The sequence below is a fragment of the Silurus aristotelis genome, assembly GCF_946808225.1.
Source record: "Silurus aristotelis genome assembly, chromosome: 13".
Lineage (NCBI taxonomy): Eukaryota > Metazoa > Chordata > Actinopteri > Siluriformes > Siluridae > Silurus > Silurus aristotelis.
Window position 1 is genome coordinate 27,629,949 of NC_139586.1, and position 15,943 is coordinate 27,645,891.

Consider the following 15,943-nt stretch of genomic DNA (forward strand, 5'->3'; position numbering starts at 1 on the left):
CCTTTTACTACACCAGATTTCAACAAGCTTTATAGAGGTACCTCCTGCTCTCTATTTTAATAATACTTCACTTCATTGTAGCATGACGGAAAAAGCCACTTTGTTCTTCTAGCTATGGACTAGCTGACACATTTCCTCTCTTTGTGTTATTAAAGATCAGTGCTGCTCTGTACCTATAGTGACTGTGAAAAGTGTGGAAAAACTTCATTGGTCTTTGAGAGACACGTACATGTTCCTTTTGTTTCTATGGAACTAACTCGGTAATGTAACGTAATGATTTCCTTTGAAGAAAAAACAAATCTATAAAAGTCCAGATGTTCCGCTTTATTTTCTTAAAAAAAAAATCCTCCCTCAGCATATGAAGAACAGCTTTACACGCTCTCGGCATCTGGACGGTTGGATGTTCTACACTAGTTGGAGATTCCTTTTTTTGTGATTCAGTTCATCTCAGAGCAGTTTAATAGGATTGAGGTGCGGTGACTGGGCAGGTCGTTCCATTATCGGGATTCCCTTCACTTTCCAGAATGCGTCTCCAAAACAACCCCAAACCATTAAGCTTCCACCTCCACGTTTGATTGTGTGTATGAGGCAGTCTGATCACATCTTCTCTCCTGTTCTCCGTCTCACACAAGTTCTTCTGTTAGAGACAAAAATGTCAAACGCATCTGTCCAGAAATGTATGCGTCTCAAAAACCATAAAGACTAGATCTTTCCACATGTAGAACAAGTGCAGTAAACGACTAATAATTTCTCCTTCTTCAGTGGTTCCCGTGAGAAAAATCCACGCTCTGACTATCAGCTGGGCTTTACCTCCACAAGGCATTCATTACAGGTTTGAAGTGAAACGGGACATTTTACTCTTTTTCGGCCATCATCATTTGCTGCTGTCAGAATAAATGATAACGTGTGGCATTTCAGGGTGAAGCCTTTGCACTATATATCTTGGCTGGTTGGACATGAGGGTGCTGGCAGTATCCTCTCTGTCCTCAGGAAGAAGTAAGTTCTGTACCCGCACCCACCGACGTTTTATTTTTCAGGGTTCCTACACGTTTTGGAAAAGTATGTAATTGAATTTGAGTCTTTTAATGGACTTTAGTTGTGTTTTGTGGTTTCTTGGTGAATTGCACAATGAACAATCTCTCTGGTTTACAAACTGGGTTTAATCTGTGAGGTTTACAGTTAAAATCTGCATACTCCGGTTTGGAGAAGTATGGAAATTTGCGATGCGTAGGAACCCTGATTTTACCTAAAAATGCAGATGTGACCTTTTGTGTTGACCCAATATACATATGTGCATGCAGGTGCTGGGCATTAGCTCTGTTTGGTGGCAACAGTGAGACAGGATTTGATCAGAACACTACCTACTCCATCTTTAGCATCTCCATTACTCTGACAGATGAGGGCTACCAGAATTTCTACCAGGTCAGACACCTCAGAGCTGCTCTTTTCCACATGTGGGAGAGATCCAATCTGAGCACAAGGTTTAACGAGTTGTTATTGTAGGTGGTGCATTTGGTGTTCCAGTACATGAAGATGCTTCAGAAACTCGAACCTCAGCAGAGGTAAAGCTTTTTTTTCGTTTGCCTCATTTAGAAATGTCCTTTTGTAGTTTTTATTGCAATATAATCCTCCTGCAAAATCCTTACCATTTTGATCTATACTACATGGACAAACGTGTGTGGACACCTGACCATTAGATTGATATTGGGTTTTTGAACATTCCATTTCACATTTATTCTGCATTTGCTGTTCACATGTTTAATAGGGTTGATGTCAGAGCTCTAGAGTAGGAGATCCTCATGGATCACAGTTTGGGTCTCCTAGTTCAGGGGAACAGATCCTATACAAATATGTGCATCCAACATTGTGCATGGGGAAGAACCACATATGGAGTCCCAATACTTTTGTCTGTACAGTGTATGTCCGAATCTCTAACCTTTAGTGTTTTTTAGTGTATGTAGTGTATTTTACATTAGTGTATGTTCCATACGTTACACAGACATATTATATAATATTATAAATGTGCTTTGAATGTTTGTTTTTTTCTGTTGTTGTTGCTGCAGGGATTTTTTCCTGAATTTCCTCTGTTGTTGAAATTGTGCTACCAGCACAGTAGAGGGAAATTAGTTTAAAAATAAGTTTTCAATTAAATCAAAGTTTGTCACATTCATACACGTACGACATGTAGCGAAACGTCCAACTCGTAAATAGAATTAGAAATTTATCAAATAAAGTTATAAGGTTTAAAGTATAAACAAAAGTAGATTGTAGAAAATATGTGTACAAAATATTTGTACAAAAATTAGACAAAAAGGGACGGGCGGACAATTTTTCCGAAAAAACTTCCCATGGGTCGTCATATGGGGAATTCTGGAAATATTTCAAACTAACTGGGAATTTCTAGGAATTATAGGAATTTATGTGATGTGTTTAAAAATTTGCCGAAATAACGTTACAGGCAAAGAGAAGTTCAGGAACTAGCTGCTAGGTGTTTTAGCTTGTTTCAATTCCAAAATGATTCTAATCAGTCTCTCATTTAGTCATAATATTTGAATACAGCTGTCATTTTGGATCACTTACCTCTTTTTTTTATACGCTGCGTCCTGTCCAAGGATTTATGAAGAAATTCAGAAGATCGACGCCAACGAGTTTCACTATCAGGAGCAGGTATGGTTGCTTCCTCGCCGGTTAGTTTTTAAATCACTAGGCAAATATGGATTCAGTGTATTATTATTATTATTATTATTATTATTATTATTATTATTATTATTATTATTATTTTATTTATAATATTTTTGCTATATTATTTTATTTCTAACAGACAGATCCAATTGAGTTTGTGGAGAAAATTTGTGAGAACATGCAGCTTTTCCCTAAGGAGGACTTTCTTAGTGGAGACCAGCTCATGTTTGAATACAACCCAGAGGTCTGTGTTTTACACTTTCTTCATTGCTGCTTGAATTCTAATGGTATCTATTGATCTATCACTTGAAAGTGGAAGCTGATTCAGACTAATGGGATTTAATAGTTAAAAAAAACTCTTTATAGTGTTGAAGTCGATTGTTAATTATAAAAGAGGACTTTTTAGAGATGAATTGCAGATGAATAATTGTATTTGTTTGTGTGTGTATGAGAAGGTGATTTCCGATGCCTTAGCATTGCTCACTCCTGAGAGAGCAAACCTGCTTCTGCTATCCCCGGAGCATGAGGGACAATGCCCACTGAAGGAGAAGTGGTTTGGCACTCAGTACAGTGTAGAAGGTGCGAGCAATTAGACTGATCAGCAAAATGTGATATACGGTGTAAAATGTCATGTCCTTCCTTGCCAGACAATATGATGTCCCCATATTGACCTTATACTATAAATACAGATGTCCCCGTATTGACCTTATACTGAACACACAGATGTCCCAATATTGACCTTATACTACAAATACAGATGTCCCAATATTGACCTTGTACTATAAATACAGATGTCCCCGTATTGACCTTATACTGAACATACAGATGTCCCAATATTGACCTTATACTATAAATACAGATGTCCCAATATTGACCTTGTACTATAAATACAGATGTCCCCATTTTGACCTTATATTGAACATACAGATGTTCCCCTATTGCCCTTATACTGAACATATTGATGTCCCCATATTGACCTAATCCTCTAAATACAGATGTCCCTATATTGACCTAATACTGAACATACAGATGTCCCCATATTGACCTTATATTGAACATACAGATGTTCCCCTATTGCCCTTATACTGAACATATTGATGTCCCCATATTGACCTAATCCTCTAAATACAGATGTCCCTATATTGCCCTTATACTGAACATACAGATGTCCCTATATTGACCTAATACTGAACATACAGATGTCCCCATATTGACCTTATACTGAACATACAGATGTCCCCATATTGACCTTATTCAATAAATACAGATGTCCCCATATTGACCTTATCCTGTAAATACAGATGTCCCCATATTGCCCTTATACTGAACATACAGATGTCACCATATTTACCTTATATTGAACATACAGATGTTTCCCTATTGCCCCTATACTGAACATATTGATGTCCCCATATTGACCTTATACTGAACATACAGATGTCCCCATATTGCCCTTATACTAAACATACAGATGTTTCCATATTGCCCTCATACTGCCCTTATGTATATGTGTGTGTGTGTATGTATATGTGTGTATATATATATATATATATATATAATGTGTATATGTGTATGTATGTATATATATATATATATATATATATATATATATATATGTATCTAAAAACATACATGCCCGCTGCCTTATACCTATAAACTGTATAGTTTTTACAGTATGGTACTGTAAATAGCTCTGCTAATTTATGTACTGTAATGTTAAATTATACAACATATTATAGTGTACTACCCCATGCAAATATACTATACTACACATTCTTTAAGACTCCGGTGTAGGTTAGGCCATGGCTCGACTTTGGTTAGGATGCGGCCATCAGAATGCATCTCCATAGGTCAGGGGGCTACCTGTAGAGGGAATTGGGTTCAATTGTGCAGCTTGAGCTGTCTTTTCTAAACTTTATATTTACTTTTACAACATTTGACAGACACCCTTATCCAGACTGACTTACAACGAAGCAGTTAAGGGGTAAAGGAACCACCTCCCAAAATTCAACCCAAAAGCTCCACCACTCTTCACTCTTTTCTTCAAATATCTCATGCTCATTAAAATAGATTTTTGACAGATACTCATTAAACCTGTAACTTGCAGTGTCATCAAATGCATCACACGTCTTTGGACCCATTTTCACATCTTGCTTCTAACCATTAAACTATAATAACCTTTGCTGATATTTTGGTTTTCTTTTACAGATATTCCTCCGAAATGGAGCACACTATGGTCTGAAGATTTTCCTCTGAACCCTGCCCTTCATCTCCCATTTGAGAACAAGTTCATAGGTCTGCTTTGTGGCGCACTGATTAATAAGTGCTTGTGTTGTTGCATGTGTGCGGCTCACGGTCTCTCCTGTATCCATAGCTACGGATTTCACGCTGAAGACGCCCGACTGTCCTGACGCCGAATTCCCAGTCAAGATAGTCGACGACAGCCGAGGGCGACTGTGGTTCAAAAGGGACATGAAGTTTAAAATACCGAAAGGTGTGTGTGTGTGTGTGTGTGTGTGTGTGTGTGTGTGTGTGTGTGTGTGTATATAGGGGGTGAAAGAGGGGATAGAAAGATGGGATAAAGGTGATTAAGTGAATAAATACAGAACAAAACGAATCATGATTGTATACGTTTTTGCATCTTTTTATGTCTCTGCAGCATACATTCGCTTCAACTTACTGACACCCCTGATTCAAGAGTCTCCTGAAAAGTGAGTGTTGGGTATATATTACCCTTATGCTGTACATACTGATGTCCCCATAATATTGCCCTTATACTTTACATACTGATGTCCCTATAATATTGTTTATATACTGTACATACTGATGTCCCCATAATATTGCCCTTTTACTTTACATACTAATGTCCCTATAACATTGTTTATATACTGTACATACTGATGTCCCCATAATATTGCCCTTATACTGTACATACTAATGTCCCCATAATATTGCCCATATACTGTACATACTAATGTCCCCATAATATGGCCCATATACTGTACATACTGATGTCCCCATAATATTGCCCATATACTGTACATACTAATGTCCCCATAATATGGCCCATATACTGTACATACTGATGTCCCCATAATATTGCCCTTATACTTCACATACTGATGTCCCCATAATATTGCCCATATACTGTACATACTGATGTCCCCATAATATGGCCCATATACTGTACATACTGATGTCCCCATAATATTGCCCTTATACTTCACATACTGATGTCCCCATAATATTGCCCTTATACTTTACATACTGATGTCCCCATAATATTGCCCTTATACTGTACATACTGATGTCCCCATAATATTGCCCATATACTGTACATACTGATGTCCCCATAATATTGCCCATATACTGTACATACTGATGTCCCCATAATATTGCCCATATACTGTACATACTGATGTCCCCATAATATTGCCCATATACTGTACATACTGATGTCCCCATAATATTGCCCTTTTACTTTACATACTAATGTCCCTATAACATTGTTTATATACTGTACATACTGATGTCCCCATAATATTGCCCTTATACTGTACATACTGATGTCTACATATTGCCCTTATTGATGTCCCATTATAGCCCTTATACTGCACGTATTGATGTCCCCATAATGCCATTATACTGTACATACTAATGTCCCCCTTTGCTCCTTTATAAAGCCTGGTTCTGTTTGACCTCTTTGTGAACATACTGGCCCATAACTTGGCTGAGCCGGCTTACGACGCAGATGTGGCCCAGTTGGAATATAAACTTGTTCCAGGAGATCATGGCCTGGTCATCCGCTTAAAAGGTTTCAACCACAAACTGCCTGTAAGTATATATCTGGGCAAATCAAATGCAAATTAATTACAGTTTTTCTAGGTTTTTTTTTTTATTATTGCTTTTATCAAGAATTGATCACCCATTCAGAATACCAGCCCCATACGTTTATATCTTTAATCATTATTCCATTGTGTGTCTTCACAGTTGCTCCTTAACCTGATTGTAGACTACTTAGCAGACTTCACTGCAACTCCAGACGTATTCAGCATGTTCGAGGAGCAATTGAAAAAGACGTACTTCAACATCCTCATCAAGCCAGAGAGGCTGGGAAAGTCAGTCAACATTAATCACTGATTAGATCATTGATGCTGAAGAGATTCTCTGTGATAATTCTGCGTTGATTTGGGTTCTTTTCTGGGGTTTTTTTAGAGCTGAAACTAACGATTATTATGATATATACAGAGATTTATATATTTATTTATATATACTGTGGATTTTTTTTTTGGGGGGGGGGGGGGTTTCCCCCTCTGTTTTTTTTTTTTTTATTTTTAAATTGATGGTTAGTCTCTCTTCTGTCACAGAGACGTGCGTCTTCAGATCCTGGAGCACTCTCGATGGTCGGTCATCCAGAAGTACCAGGCCATCAACAAAAACCTCTCCATGGAAGATCTGATGCGTTTTGTTGCCAAGTTTAAGGCACAGATGTTTGTGGAAGGACTGGTACAAGGCAACTTCACAAGTGATGTGAGTCACCATTACCTTTAAAATCTCCCCTATTGTGTGGTGATTACTGTAACTTCATCCTAATCCTAATTCCTGTCGTACTTCTCCTACCACAGGAGTCCAAAGAGTTTCTGCAGTATTTTGTACAGTAAGTGTTTTTTTTTTCCCCTTTCATTTTTTTGGGTCAATGTACCCTATGTACTGTGTGTTTTGGGATTTCATCTTTTAGTATAGACTTTATGGACAAAAGTTTGTGGACAGCTGACCATAAGATGGTGATGTGCCTCTTTTTCAACATCCCATTCCACATTTAGACCCCATTTGCTCTTATAAAAAAACTCTTCTGGGAAGATGTTCCACTAGATTTTGTGAAGATTTTTGCTCATTTAGACTTAAGGGTGTTCAGGGACCAATGAAGGTGAGGTGATGAGGCCTGGGGTGCAGTCAGCGTTTACAGGAGATCTTCTCCAAACCATGTAAAGCATATCTTCATGGAGCTGGCTTTGTGCACAGGAGCATTGTCATGCTGGAACAGGTTTGGGTCTCCTATTTCAAGTGAAGGGAAAAATTCATGCTGTTACATAAACAATTGTGTGTCTCCAAGTTTGTGGTAACAGTTTGCGGAAGAACCGTATATGTCTGGAGAAGTCGGGTGTCCCAATACTTTTGTCCATCTAGTGCAGTGGTTCTTAACCTTGTAGGAGGTACTGACCCCCACCAGTTTCATATGCGTATCCACCGAACCCTTCCAATGATGGCCAAGCGGGGCGTGTCATCACGAATCATATGAGTCGGGTGTGTGTCTTGACCTCCGCCGAACCCCTGAGACTGACTCACCGAACCCCTGGGGTTCGATCGAACCCAGGTTAAGAACCACTGATCTAGTGTATCATCAGCCATTTCACTAATTAAGGCTGTAATGCTATTTATTTCCTTGTCCAAAACAGGATGTGTTTGAGTCCCACTCAAGTGTTGTTTATTTGATCTTATGCCTCATAGGAGGCTCCAGTTTCAGCCACTTCCTACTGAGCCTCCTGTTCTGTTCCATGTGGTGGAACTGCCAAGCAAACATCACTTGTGTAAAGTCCGGTCTTTAAACAAGGGTGATGCCAACTCTGAGGTCACTGTTTATTATCAGGTATTTACTGTCTTGTGTCCTTTCAGTAAGTAAATAATGTACTGCTTTACTCTATATACCTGTATATTAGGGATGTGCATCTCTGTAACTGATGCTGATGCGATACATATAGGATACATATTAAGCAGCTACAGATGCGAAACTATTCCCCCCCCATTGCGATCAGATTTTGATTGTATTCAATGCAATACAATGTTGTGCAATTCAATATGGTACAGTCCGCTTTTATTTATTTGGTTCAGACAGACAGCAAATCATCAACTTGCTTAAAAGACTTTGACTCTTTGGCCCCGTTACAAACAGGACTTTGTAGTGCAAAAAGAAAAGAAAAAAGTTTAACTAAAACTAGACGTTCTTTTCCTGTTCTGTCTCCACAAAGATGCAGCTCTACCTCTGCCATGTTAATATGTATTGTATGTGACTCCTAGGACACGCTTCAGTATCTGTAGTATTGTGATAACGTCATATTTACATAGCAGCTGGTGCTGAGAGCTTACGGCCATACCACCCTGAGAACCCCGATCTCGGAAGCTAAGCAGAGTCGGGCCTGGTTATTACTTGGATAAGGGGCCTCCTGGGAATACCAGGTGCTGTAACCTTGATAAAATTAGGAAAATAAGAGAGATAGCGGGAAGGTTGGATGGTGTGGAGATGGTGAAGCAGGAAGTGGATAGGATTAGTAAGGAGGAAGTGAGAGCAGCAATTAAGAGGATGAAGAGTGGAAAGTCAGTTGGACCAGACGACATACCGGTAGAAGCATGGAGATGTTTAGGAGAGATGCAGAGGAGTTTTTAACAAGATTGTTTAACCAGATTTTGGAAGGTTAGAGGATGGCTAAAAAATGGAGAAGTTGTTTGCTGGTAGCGATCTTTAAGAATTAGGGAGATGTGCAAACCTGCAGTAACTACAGGGGAATTAAATTGATCAGTCACACCATGAAGTTATGGGAAAGAGTAGTGGAACCAGGCTGAGAGAAGAGGTGACCATCTGTGATCAACAGTATGGTTTCATGCCGAGGAAGAGCACCACAGATGCCTTATTTGCTTTGAGGATGTTGATGGAGAAGTTTAGGGAAGGTCAGAAGGAGTTGCATTGTGTGTTTGTGGATTTAGAGAAAGCGTACGACAGGGTGCCGAGAGAGGAGTTGTGGTATTGTATGAGGAAGTCTGGTGTGTCAGAGAACAATGCGAGGGTGGTGCAGGACATGTATGAGGACAGTGTGACAGCAGTGTGCAGTAGGAACGACAGACTGGTTCATGGTGGAGGTTGGATTGCATCAAGGCTCGGCTCTGAGCCCTTTCCTGTTTGCAGTGGTGATGGACAGGTTGAAGGACGAGGTCAAACAGAAGTCTTCATGGATTATGATGTTTGCGGATGATCTTGTGATTTGTGGTGAGAGTAGGGAGCAGGTTGAGATGGGAGATAGGGAATGAAAGTCAGTAGGTGTAAGACAAAGTACATGTGTGTGAATGAGAGGGAGGGCAGTGGAGGGGTGCGTTTGCAGGGAGAAGAGGTGAAGAAGGTGGAGGAGTTCAGGTACCTGGGGTCAACAGTGCATAGTAATAGAGAGTGTTTAAGAGAAGTGAAGAAAAAGAGTGCAGGCAGGGTGGAGTGGGTGGAGAAGAGTGATAGCAGGAGTGATTTGTGATAGAAGAGTATCTGTGAGAGTGAAAGGGAAAGTTTATAGGACTGTGGTGAGACCTGAGATGTTGTATGGATTAGAGACAGTGGCGTTGAGTAAAAGACAGGAGGTGGAGCTGGAGGTAGCAGAGCTGAAGATGTTGAGGTTTTCGTTGGGAGTGACGACGATGGACAGGAATAGAAAGGAGTTTATTAGAGGGACAGCGCATGTAGGACATTTTGGAGACAAGGTGAGGGAGGCAAGATTGGATGTGGTGAGGCAAGACATGCAGGTAGTTGGTTAAAAAGAGGCAGATGTAGAGGACAGGGTAGTATGGGGACAGCTGATCCGAATGAAGAAAAAGGAGAAGACAGCCAACTTTTATGCCAATGCACCTATGCAAATCAGTGAATTTTACCATCCCTACTGTATACTGAAGTCAATTACAATCCCACTATTCCGTCAGTCAGAAAAAAAGTTCTCTTTCAGAGTCAGGCGTCATTTCTGGCTTGCTCATTATGGATCGAAATGTCTATAATCAAAATGTCAGGGTTTCAGGATTGCTGCTTTGTCGTGCAAGTTAAAAATAGACTCTTGGCAAGCTTGTCTGCCATTACTGAAGAACTGGATGTCTTCTGATGTTGATATTTAAAAAAATAAAAATACATTTTGGCTCACCAAATAGTTACAGGGTGATTTATAATATTGTTTTGGCTCTCAGTTACTGGTATATTAAATAATGAAATATCAAAAGTTCAGATCCACCTGGTCTTTTATAGTTTTCGAGACACATTTGTTTCTCTGCATCAAACTCGGTAAAAGACGAACGCAAAAGAATTGGAAAGTGATTGGCTGGAAGAAAATTCTGTGTCTGTCTCTAACAGAAGAACTTGTATAAGATAAGGAACAGGAGAGATGTGATCAGACTGCCTCATACACATAGTAAATCATGGAGAGGGAATCTTAATGGTTTGGGGTTGTTTTGGAGCAGGGAAGGTTGAAAACTTATTCCGGAAAGTGAAAGGAATCCTTATACAACACGGAGCCGATTCCATACTTCAACACCATTCGGTTCCGTTTGGACTGCGGCTCAGTGGAGCCGACCCCACCCTAAGACGAGACGATGAGCCGAAGCGTACGTCCGGGTTTTGTAAGTGTTATTTAGAGAGCAGACAGACGTCTGTAGTGATATTTATCTAAATCCTATTGAACTGCTTTGGGATGAACTGCATCACAAGAATGAAAGAAATCACCAACTAGTAAAGAACAAATTTGGCAAGTTTCAACTGTCCGGATGCCGAGAGCGTGAAAAGCTGTTCTTCATGCTGAGGGAAGATTTTTCACCGCAAATGAAGTGGAACATCTTTAAATACCGTTATATTATTGAGTTTGTTGCATATAAACAAAAGGAACTTGCATGTGTCTCTTAAAATCTTGAAAAGACTCTGTGTTTTCACACTGTATGTTTACAAACGGGTTCTGTGATTGTGGTATTGATATTGTCTGATATGTTTGTTACCAGTCTGGGATTAAGAACCTCAGAGAACATGCGCTGATGGAGCTACTTGTGGTAAGATTTCCACAGTTCACTTATGTACACCACATGTGGTTTTTGTTTTTGTTTTACTGATTTGTGTTTTTCTTGATTAGATGCACATGGAGGAACCCTGCTTTGACTTCCTCAGGACTAAAGAGACTTTAGGGTCAGTTCAACTTCATCTTTTGCAGAATTCTAACCATCCTTTGAGAGTTTATTTCTGATAAAAGATGATTGATGCACGTTCTACCCTATCTCACAGGTATCAGGTGTACCCTACCTGCAGGAACACATCCAATATCCTCGGCTTCTCTGTTACTGTTGAGACTCAAGCAACCAAATTCAGGTGAGGTTTTGGAGGGATTTCAGAAGCAGGTTGGTCAGACTTATAGCTACCCAGTTAACACCATATTGATCGAGCCATCAGAGTTATAAGTGCCATCTGTATTAAATTGCAAATGAAAGTTGTTATTAATATTAGAGAGTTAACTGATAGTGAATTGTACCGATATCGATAGCTAGGTAGGATCGTACTTGCCGATAACCGATGAAAATGGATACTGGATAAAAAACACTATGTAAAAAATAGTAAAAAATATAAAAATAAAACAAAAAACCTTACTGAATCATGAAAATGTGCTAAATTAAATAAATATGAATGTTTAATAAAAAAGAATGATATTGATATATTATACATAATATAGCGCTCTCCGTGCAGCGTGCAGTTCTGCCTGTAAAAACAAACAGCACGTCATGTCAGCGATTCGCCCCTAGAGGCTGCTCTCGTAATGACAGCAGACTGGAACCCGGAAAAACTATCAGTTTGGATTTCTGCAGATAGCCGATAGTTCCAGCAAATCCGCTGTCTGTGCCGATTAATCGGCAAAACCGGCATATCGGTCGACCTTTAATTAATCTGTTGTCCGAGCGATATCTGAGCGTCGCCTGACCATGCCGTTGGTTCTACAGCACCGACTTTGTAGAGAACAAAATCGAAGAGTTCTTGGTGAACTTTGGCGAAAAGATGGCCAGTCTGTCAGACGAGGCATTTCAGGCACAAGTCACCGCTCTGATCAAGCTGAAAGAGTGTGAGGACACGCACCTGGGCGAGGAGGTCGACAGGAACTGGTTCGAGGTGGTCACCCAGCAGTACGTTTTTGACCGACTTGGCAAAGAGGTGAGAAAACAATTCACGCCATCCACATCCTGGTACTTCGTCTCTTAATGAAGGGACTCATTTGAGGTCATATTTGTTTTTTTGTTAAATTTGTGCTGTAGGTCTTAAATAATTGTGAACAACTTTTAAAGAAAATTACAAAAAAAAAATTGTATATAATATATATATATATTTATTTATTTATTTATTTTTAACATTCTTGAACATCAACAGTTTACATTTTAAAAACAATTTTAAATAAAATGCCTACTTGGTTAAATAAAATATAAAATAATATTTTATAATATTTTATTAAAAGATCAAATTAGAATAAATACAAAAATATTAATTCAATACACTTTATTAATTATTATATTGAATAAACTGAGTAATTAATTCAATTGGCACACATTAATTCTATTAAATAAATTGAAAAGATTAATTAAATAGCTTACAAGTGTGTTTCACATTTAATATTTAAATTTCTAAAGAAATTATTTATTAGTAATTAACTTAACTAATTTCAGCATACTTTAACAAATGTCTTCATGCCTTTCATCTTTTATTTATTCACTCCCACGATATGTGGAATTTAAGCTGGACGTAAAAAGCTAGCGCTACGGATTCTTTAGCATTTTCATGCATGCACAAAACAAATGGTGTTTCCGGTACGACAGGAGCAGCCACAGTGACACTGCGCTAACTCTAGTTTCTTTTTATACCCCTGGCATTGTTGTGTTTTGTTAAACGTTTTCAAGTTTAATAATAAAAAAGTGTGAGGCGGACACTAAACAAACTCGAGGCCCGCTATGTAATACGTTCCTAAAGGGGGAAACTCGGATTGTGACTGTGTTTCTCACGTAAAAAGGATCTGTCTGTCTGTCTGCCTGCCTGTCTGTCTGTCTATCTAGACTGTCTGTCTGCCTGGCAGTCTATCTGTCTATCTAGACAGTCTGTCTATCTAGGCAGTCTGTCTGTCTGCCTGCCTGCCTGTCTGTCTATCTAGACTGTCTGTCCGCCTGCCTGTCTGTCTGTCTGTCTGTCTGTCTGTCTAGACAGTCTGTCTGTCTGTCTGTCTATCTAGACAGTCTGTCTGTCTGTCTTTTTACTCGTTTTATAACGCATCCGCAAATATTCCACTATCCTCTTATTAAAGCATCGAATCTTCAAACGCTTTAGTGTCATCCCTTTACGTTCACTTTGTAGCTTCTGCTCAAACGTGAGTGAGCAAGTGCTCCTTGGTTCCTTGGTAGACTTGAGGTACATCTCATGTGTGAGCTCTTTTAATCCTATATTCTAATGTGTGTCTGACAGATAGCAGCTCTAAAACAGATGACCAAAGCAGATCTGGTTTCTTGGTACACGGAGCACAAAGGTGCCGAGTGCAAGAAGCTCAGCGTACACGTAAGTGCAATACTTACGACACGTGTAAATGACGTGTTTATTCTGTAAATTCAGAATGCCAGAAGCTGCTAATGCATCACACGCTCCTCTGTCTCTACCCAGGTGGTTGGCTTCGGGGAGGAGGAGAAAAACCACGGAGACACCCCGACCTCCGCCGACTCTGTGCAGAAGAGCGATGGCGGTGAAGACAAGTGTTCATCGTACGGCGAGGTCTCCAAGCTCACCTTCCTTCCAGCCTCACCAGCCCTCGCCGGAGCCTCCACGATTACAGACATCCGTGCATTCACGTCCTCACTTCCACTCTATCCTTACCACAAAGTCCTCGGCTAGGATTCCAACTCCATCCCAGCAGAACTCAGGAAACTCTCTGGAGATATACCTGCTTGAGGAACTACCTCAGATTTGAAGAACGTAATGTAGCGATGCACTGTAATGAGGCTTCAGCTCGGTATAGGTATTCATCATGTCAAAAGAAAAGTGAAGAGATGTTTTTTTTCTGGAGTATGTTTTAGCTTGATTTGGTGTCTTACTGAGAGTTTTGAAAAGGTCATCATGGAGCACGTGGAATAAGTTTGCAATGTGAGCTTTACCTGTAGTGAGATCTGTAGCATATACAGTATTGCATGTTTTATCCTTTTGTCTGTTCATCAAATGTATATATGCAATAAAATTGTGTCGGGGAGAAAAGGCAGATTCTAAACTTTATATTGTGGAATTTTTGTAGATCACATGATAGCAGGCGTTAATACGTCATAAAATATAAGCACCAGTCATAATTGAAATGCAAATGTGTGTTGATTTAAGTAGAAATAGACTGTTTTTTTTTGTTCTGCATTTGTCAACAGGTTCATTCTTCATGAGCAAACTGCTTGAATGGTACCTCCTTTAGGCTGCAGGTTTCATGCATCAAAAAGTTTCAAGACTTGCTCAGTTTACAAGAAAGTACTTTATTTATCTATGTTTACACACTATAACCTACAGCACCCCCAGAGTTTCTGCTACTTCTGGAATGTGTCCTGTTAAGCACCGATTTACGCTGGCTCTCCACGATGATATCAAACCGGCAACCTTCGAACTGGATCTTTATCTTCACGAATAAGGCGAAGTCCTTAAAAGCCGAATCTGGCGAGTAGGATGGGTGCGGAAGTGAGATCATGTTGATTCTGACGAGCTCGGTGACGTGGTAGCGCACGTGGACAGAATAGCACCAATTGCACAGCTCCCTATGTCCACAGGATGATATCTTTTGACACTGATTTATGAGGGTCGGTGCTCCCTGTGACTGTGCGTGCAGCCTTGTGCTGCCCTCTGTTGGCGTGTTAAAAAACTAGTCTTAAATCTTTTTTGATACCCCCTCGTAGATGTTAAATAGGATTTAGATCAGAGCTCACGCAAGGCCACTTAATTATAGTCCAACGTTTTGTTCTTAGACATTCCTGGATGCTGACTTTTAGCTGTATGGTTTGGGTCATTGTTCCGTTGGAGAACCCAGAAACTGAGACAGAGCTTACTGACACTGGTAAGTGAGCACTATGGTAGGCGTGAGATATCATTATGATTGTCCCGCACACATGATTGTCTCCCGGCTCCAAAACATAATCGATTCTCCTCCATGTTGGACAGTAGGCATCGTTTTCTTGTCTTTTCAAAGCTTCATTTTTGTGTCCGTGTCAAAACGCTTCAGTTTGGTCCAATCAAGCCAAAGGACCTTCTCCCAGAAGCATAGCGGCTTGTTAATAGACATTCTAGCACATTTTTAATGTAAACATTTAGTGGGAAGTTTCACTAATCTGACTATATGGACTGGTTTGAACATTCTTATAAATATCCCATTCGCCATTTGCTCTTATAATAATCTCCATAATTCTGGGAAGATGCTCCACTAGATTTTTTGGA

At 39.7% G+C, this 15,943-nt stretch overlaps 3 protein-coding genes across 3 annotated transcripts in view; 2 read left to right on the plus strand and 1 right to left on the minus strand.

Moving 5' to 3' along the window:
- The window catches only part of nrd1b (nardilysin b (N-arginine dibasic convertase)), a 19,936-nt gene extending 5,186 nt beyond the window's left edge, over positions 1 to 14,750 (plus strand). Inside the window, exons 10-31 of the mRNA XM_083559050.1 lie at positions 1 to 37; positions 763 to 832; positions 919 to 996; positions 1,302 to 1,422; positions 1,504 to 1,562; positions 2,613 to 2,667; positions 2,822 to 2,926; positions 3,138 to 3,261; positions 4,891 to 4,977; positions 5,057 to 5,176; positions 5,342 to 5,393; positions 6,366 to 6,516; positions 6,673 to 6,800; positions 7,050 to 7,212; positions 7,308 to 7,339; positions 8,191 to 8,329; positions 11,473 to 11,520; positions 11,601 to 11,653; positions 11,750 to 11,833; positions 12,457 to 12,664; positions 13,958 to 14,047; positions 14,150 to 14,750. The exon at positions 1 to 37 is cut by the window's left edge and continues 37 nt beyond it. Of these exons, the coding sequence (XP_083415176.1) occupies positions 1 to 37; positions 763 to 832; positions 919 to 996; positions 1,302 to 1,422; positions 1,504 to 1,562; positions 2,613 to 2,667; positions 2,822 to 2,926; positions 3,138 to 3,261; positions 4,891 to 4,977; positions 5,057 to 5,176; positions 5,342 to 5,393; positions 6,366 to 6,516; positions 6,673 to 6,800; positions 7,050 to 7,212; positions 7,308 to 7,339; positions 8,191 to 8,329; positions 11,473 to 11,520; positions 11,601 to 11,653; positions 11,750 to 11,833; positions 12,457 to 12,664; positions 13,958 to 14,047; positions 14,150 to 14,377 (2,232 nt within the window). The 3' untranslated portion in view covers positions 14,378 to 14,750. The remainder of the gene's footprint in view (positions 38 to 762; positions 833 to 918; positions 997 to 1,301; positions 1,423 to 1,503; positions 1,563 to 2,612; positions 2,668 to 2,821; positions 2,927 to 3,137; positions 3,262 to 4,890; positions 4,978 to 5,056; positions 5,177 to 5,341; positions 5,394 to 6,365; positions 6,517 to 6,672; positions 6,801 to 7,049; positions 7,213 to 7,307; positions 7,340 to 8,190; positions 8,330 to 11,472; positions 11,521 to 11,600; positions 11,654 to 11,749; positions 11,834 to 12,456; positions 12,665 to 13,957; positions 14,048 to 14,149) is intronic.
- nphs2 (NPHS2 stomatin family member, podocin) overlaps positions 1 to 15,943 on the minus strand; it is a 64,105-nt gene that overhangs the window by 20,759 nt on the left and 27,403 nt on the right. The window lies entirely within an intron of this gene.
- The window catches only part of rab3b (RAB3B, member RAS oncogene family), a 346,193-nt gene that overhangs the window by 18,232 nt on the left and 312,018 nt on the right, over positions 1 to 15,943 (plus strand). The window lies entirely within an intron of this gene.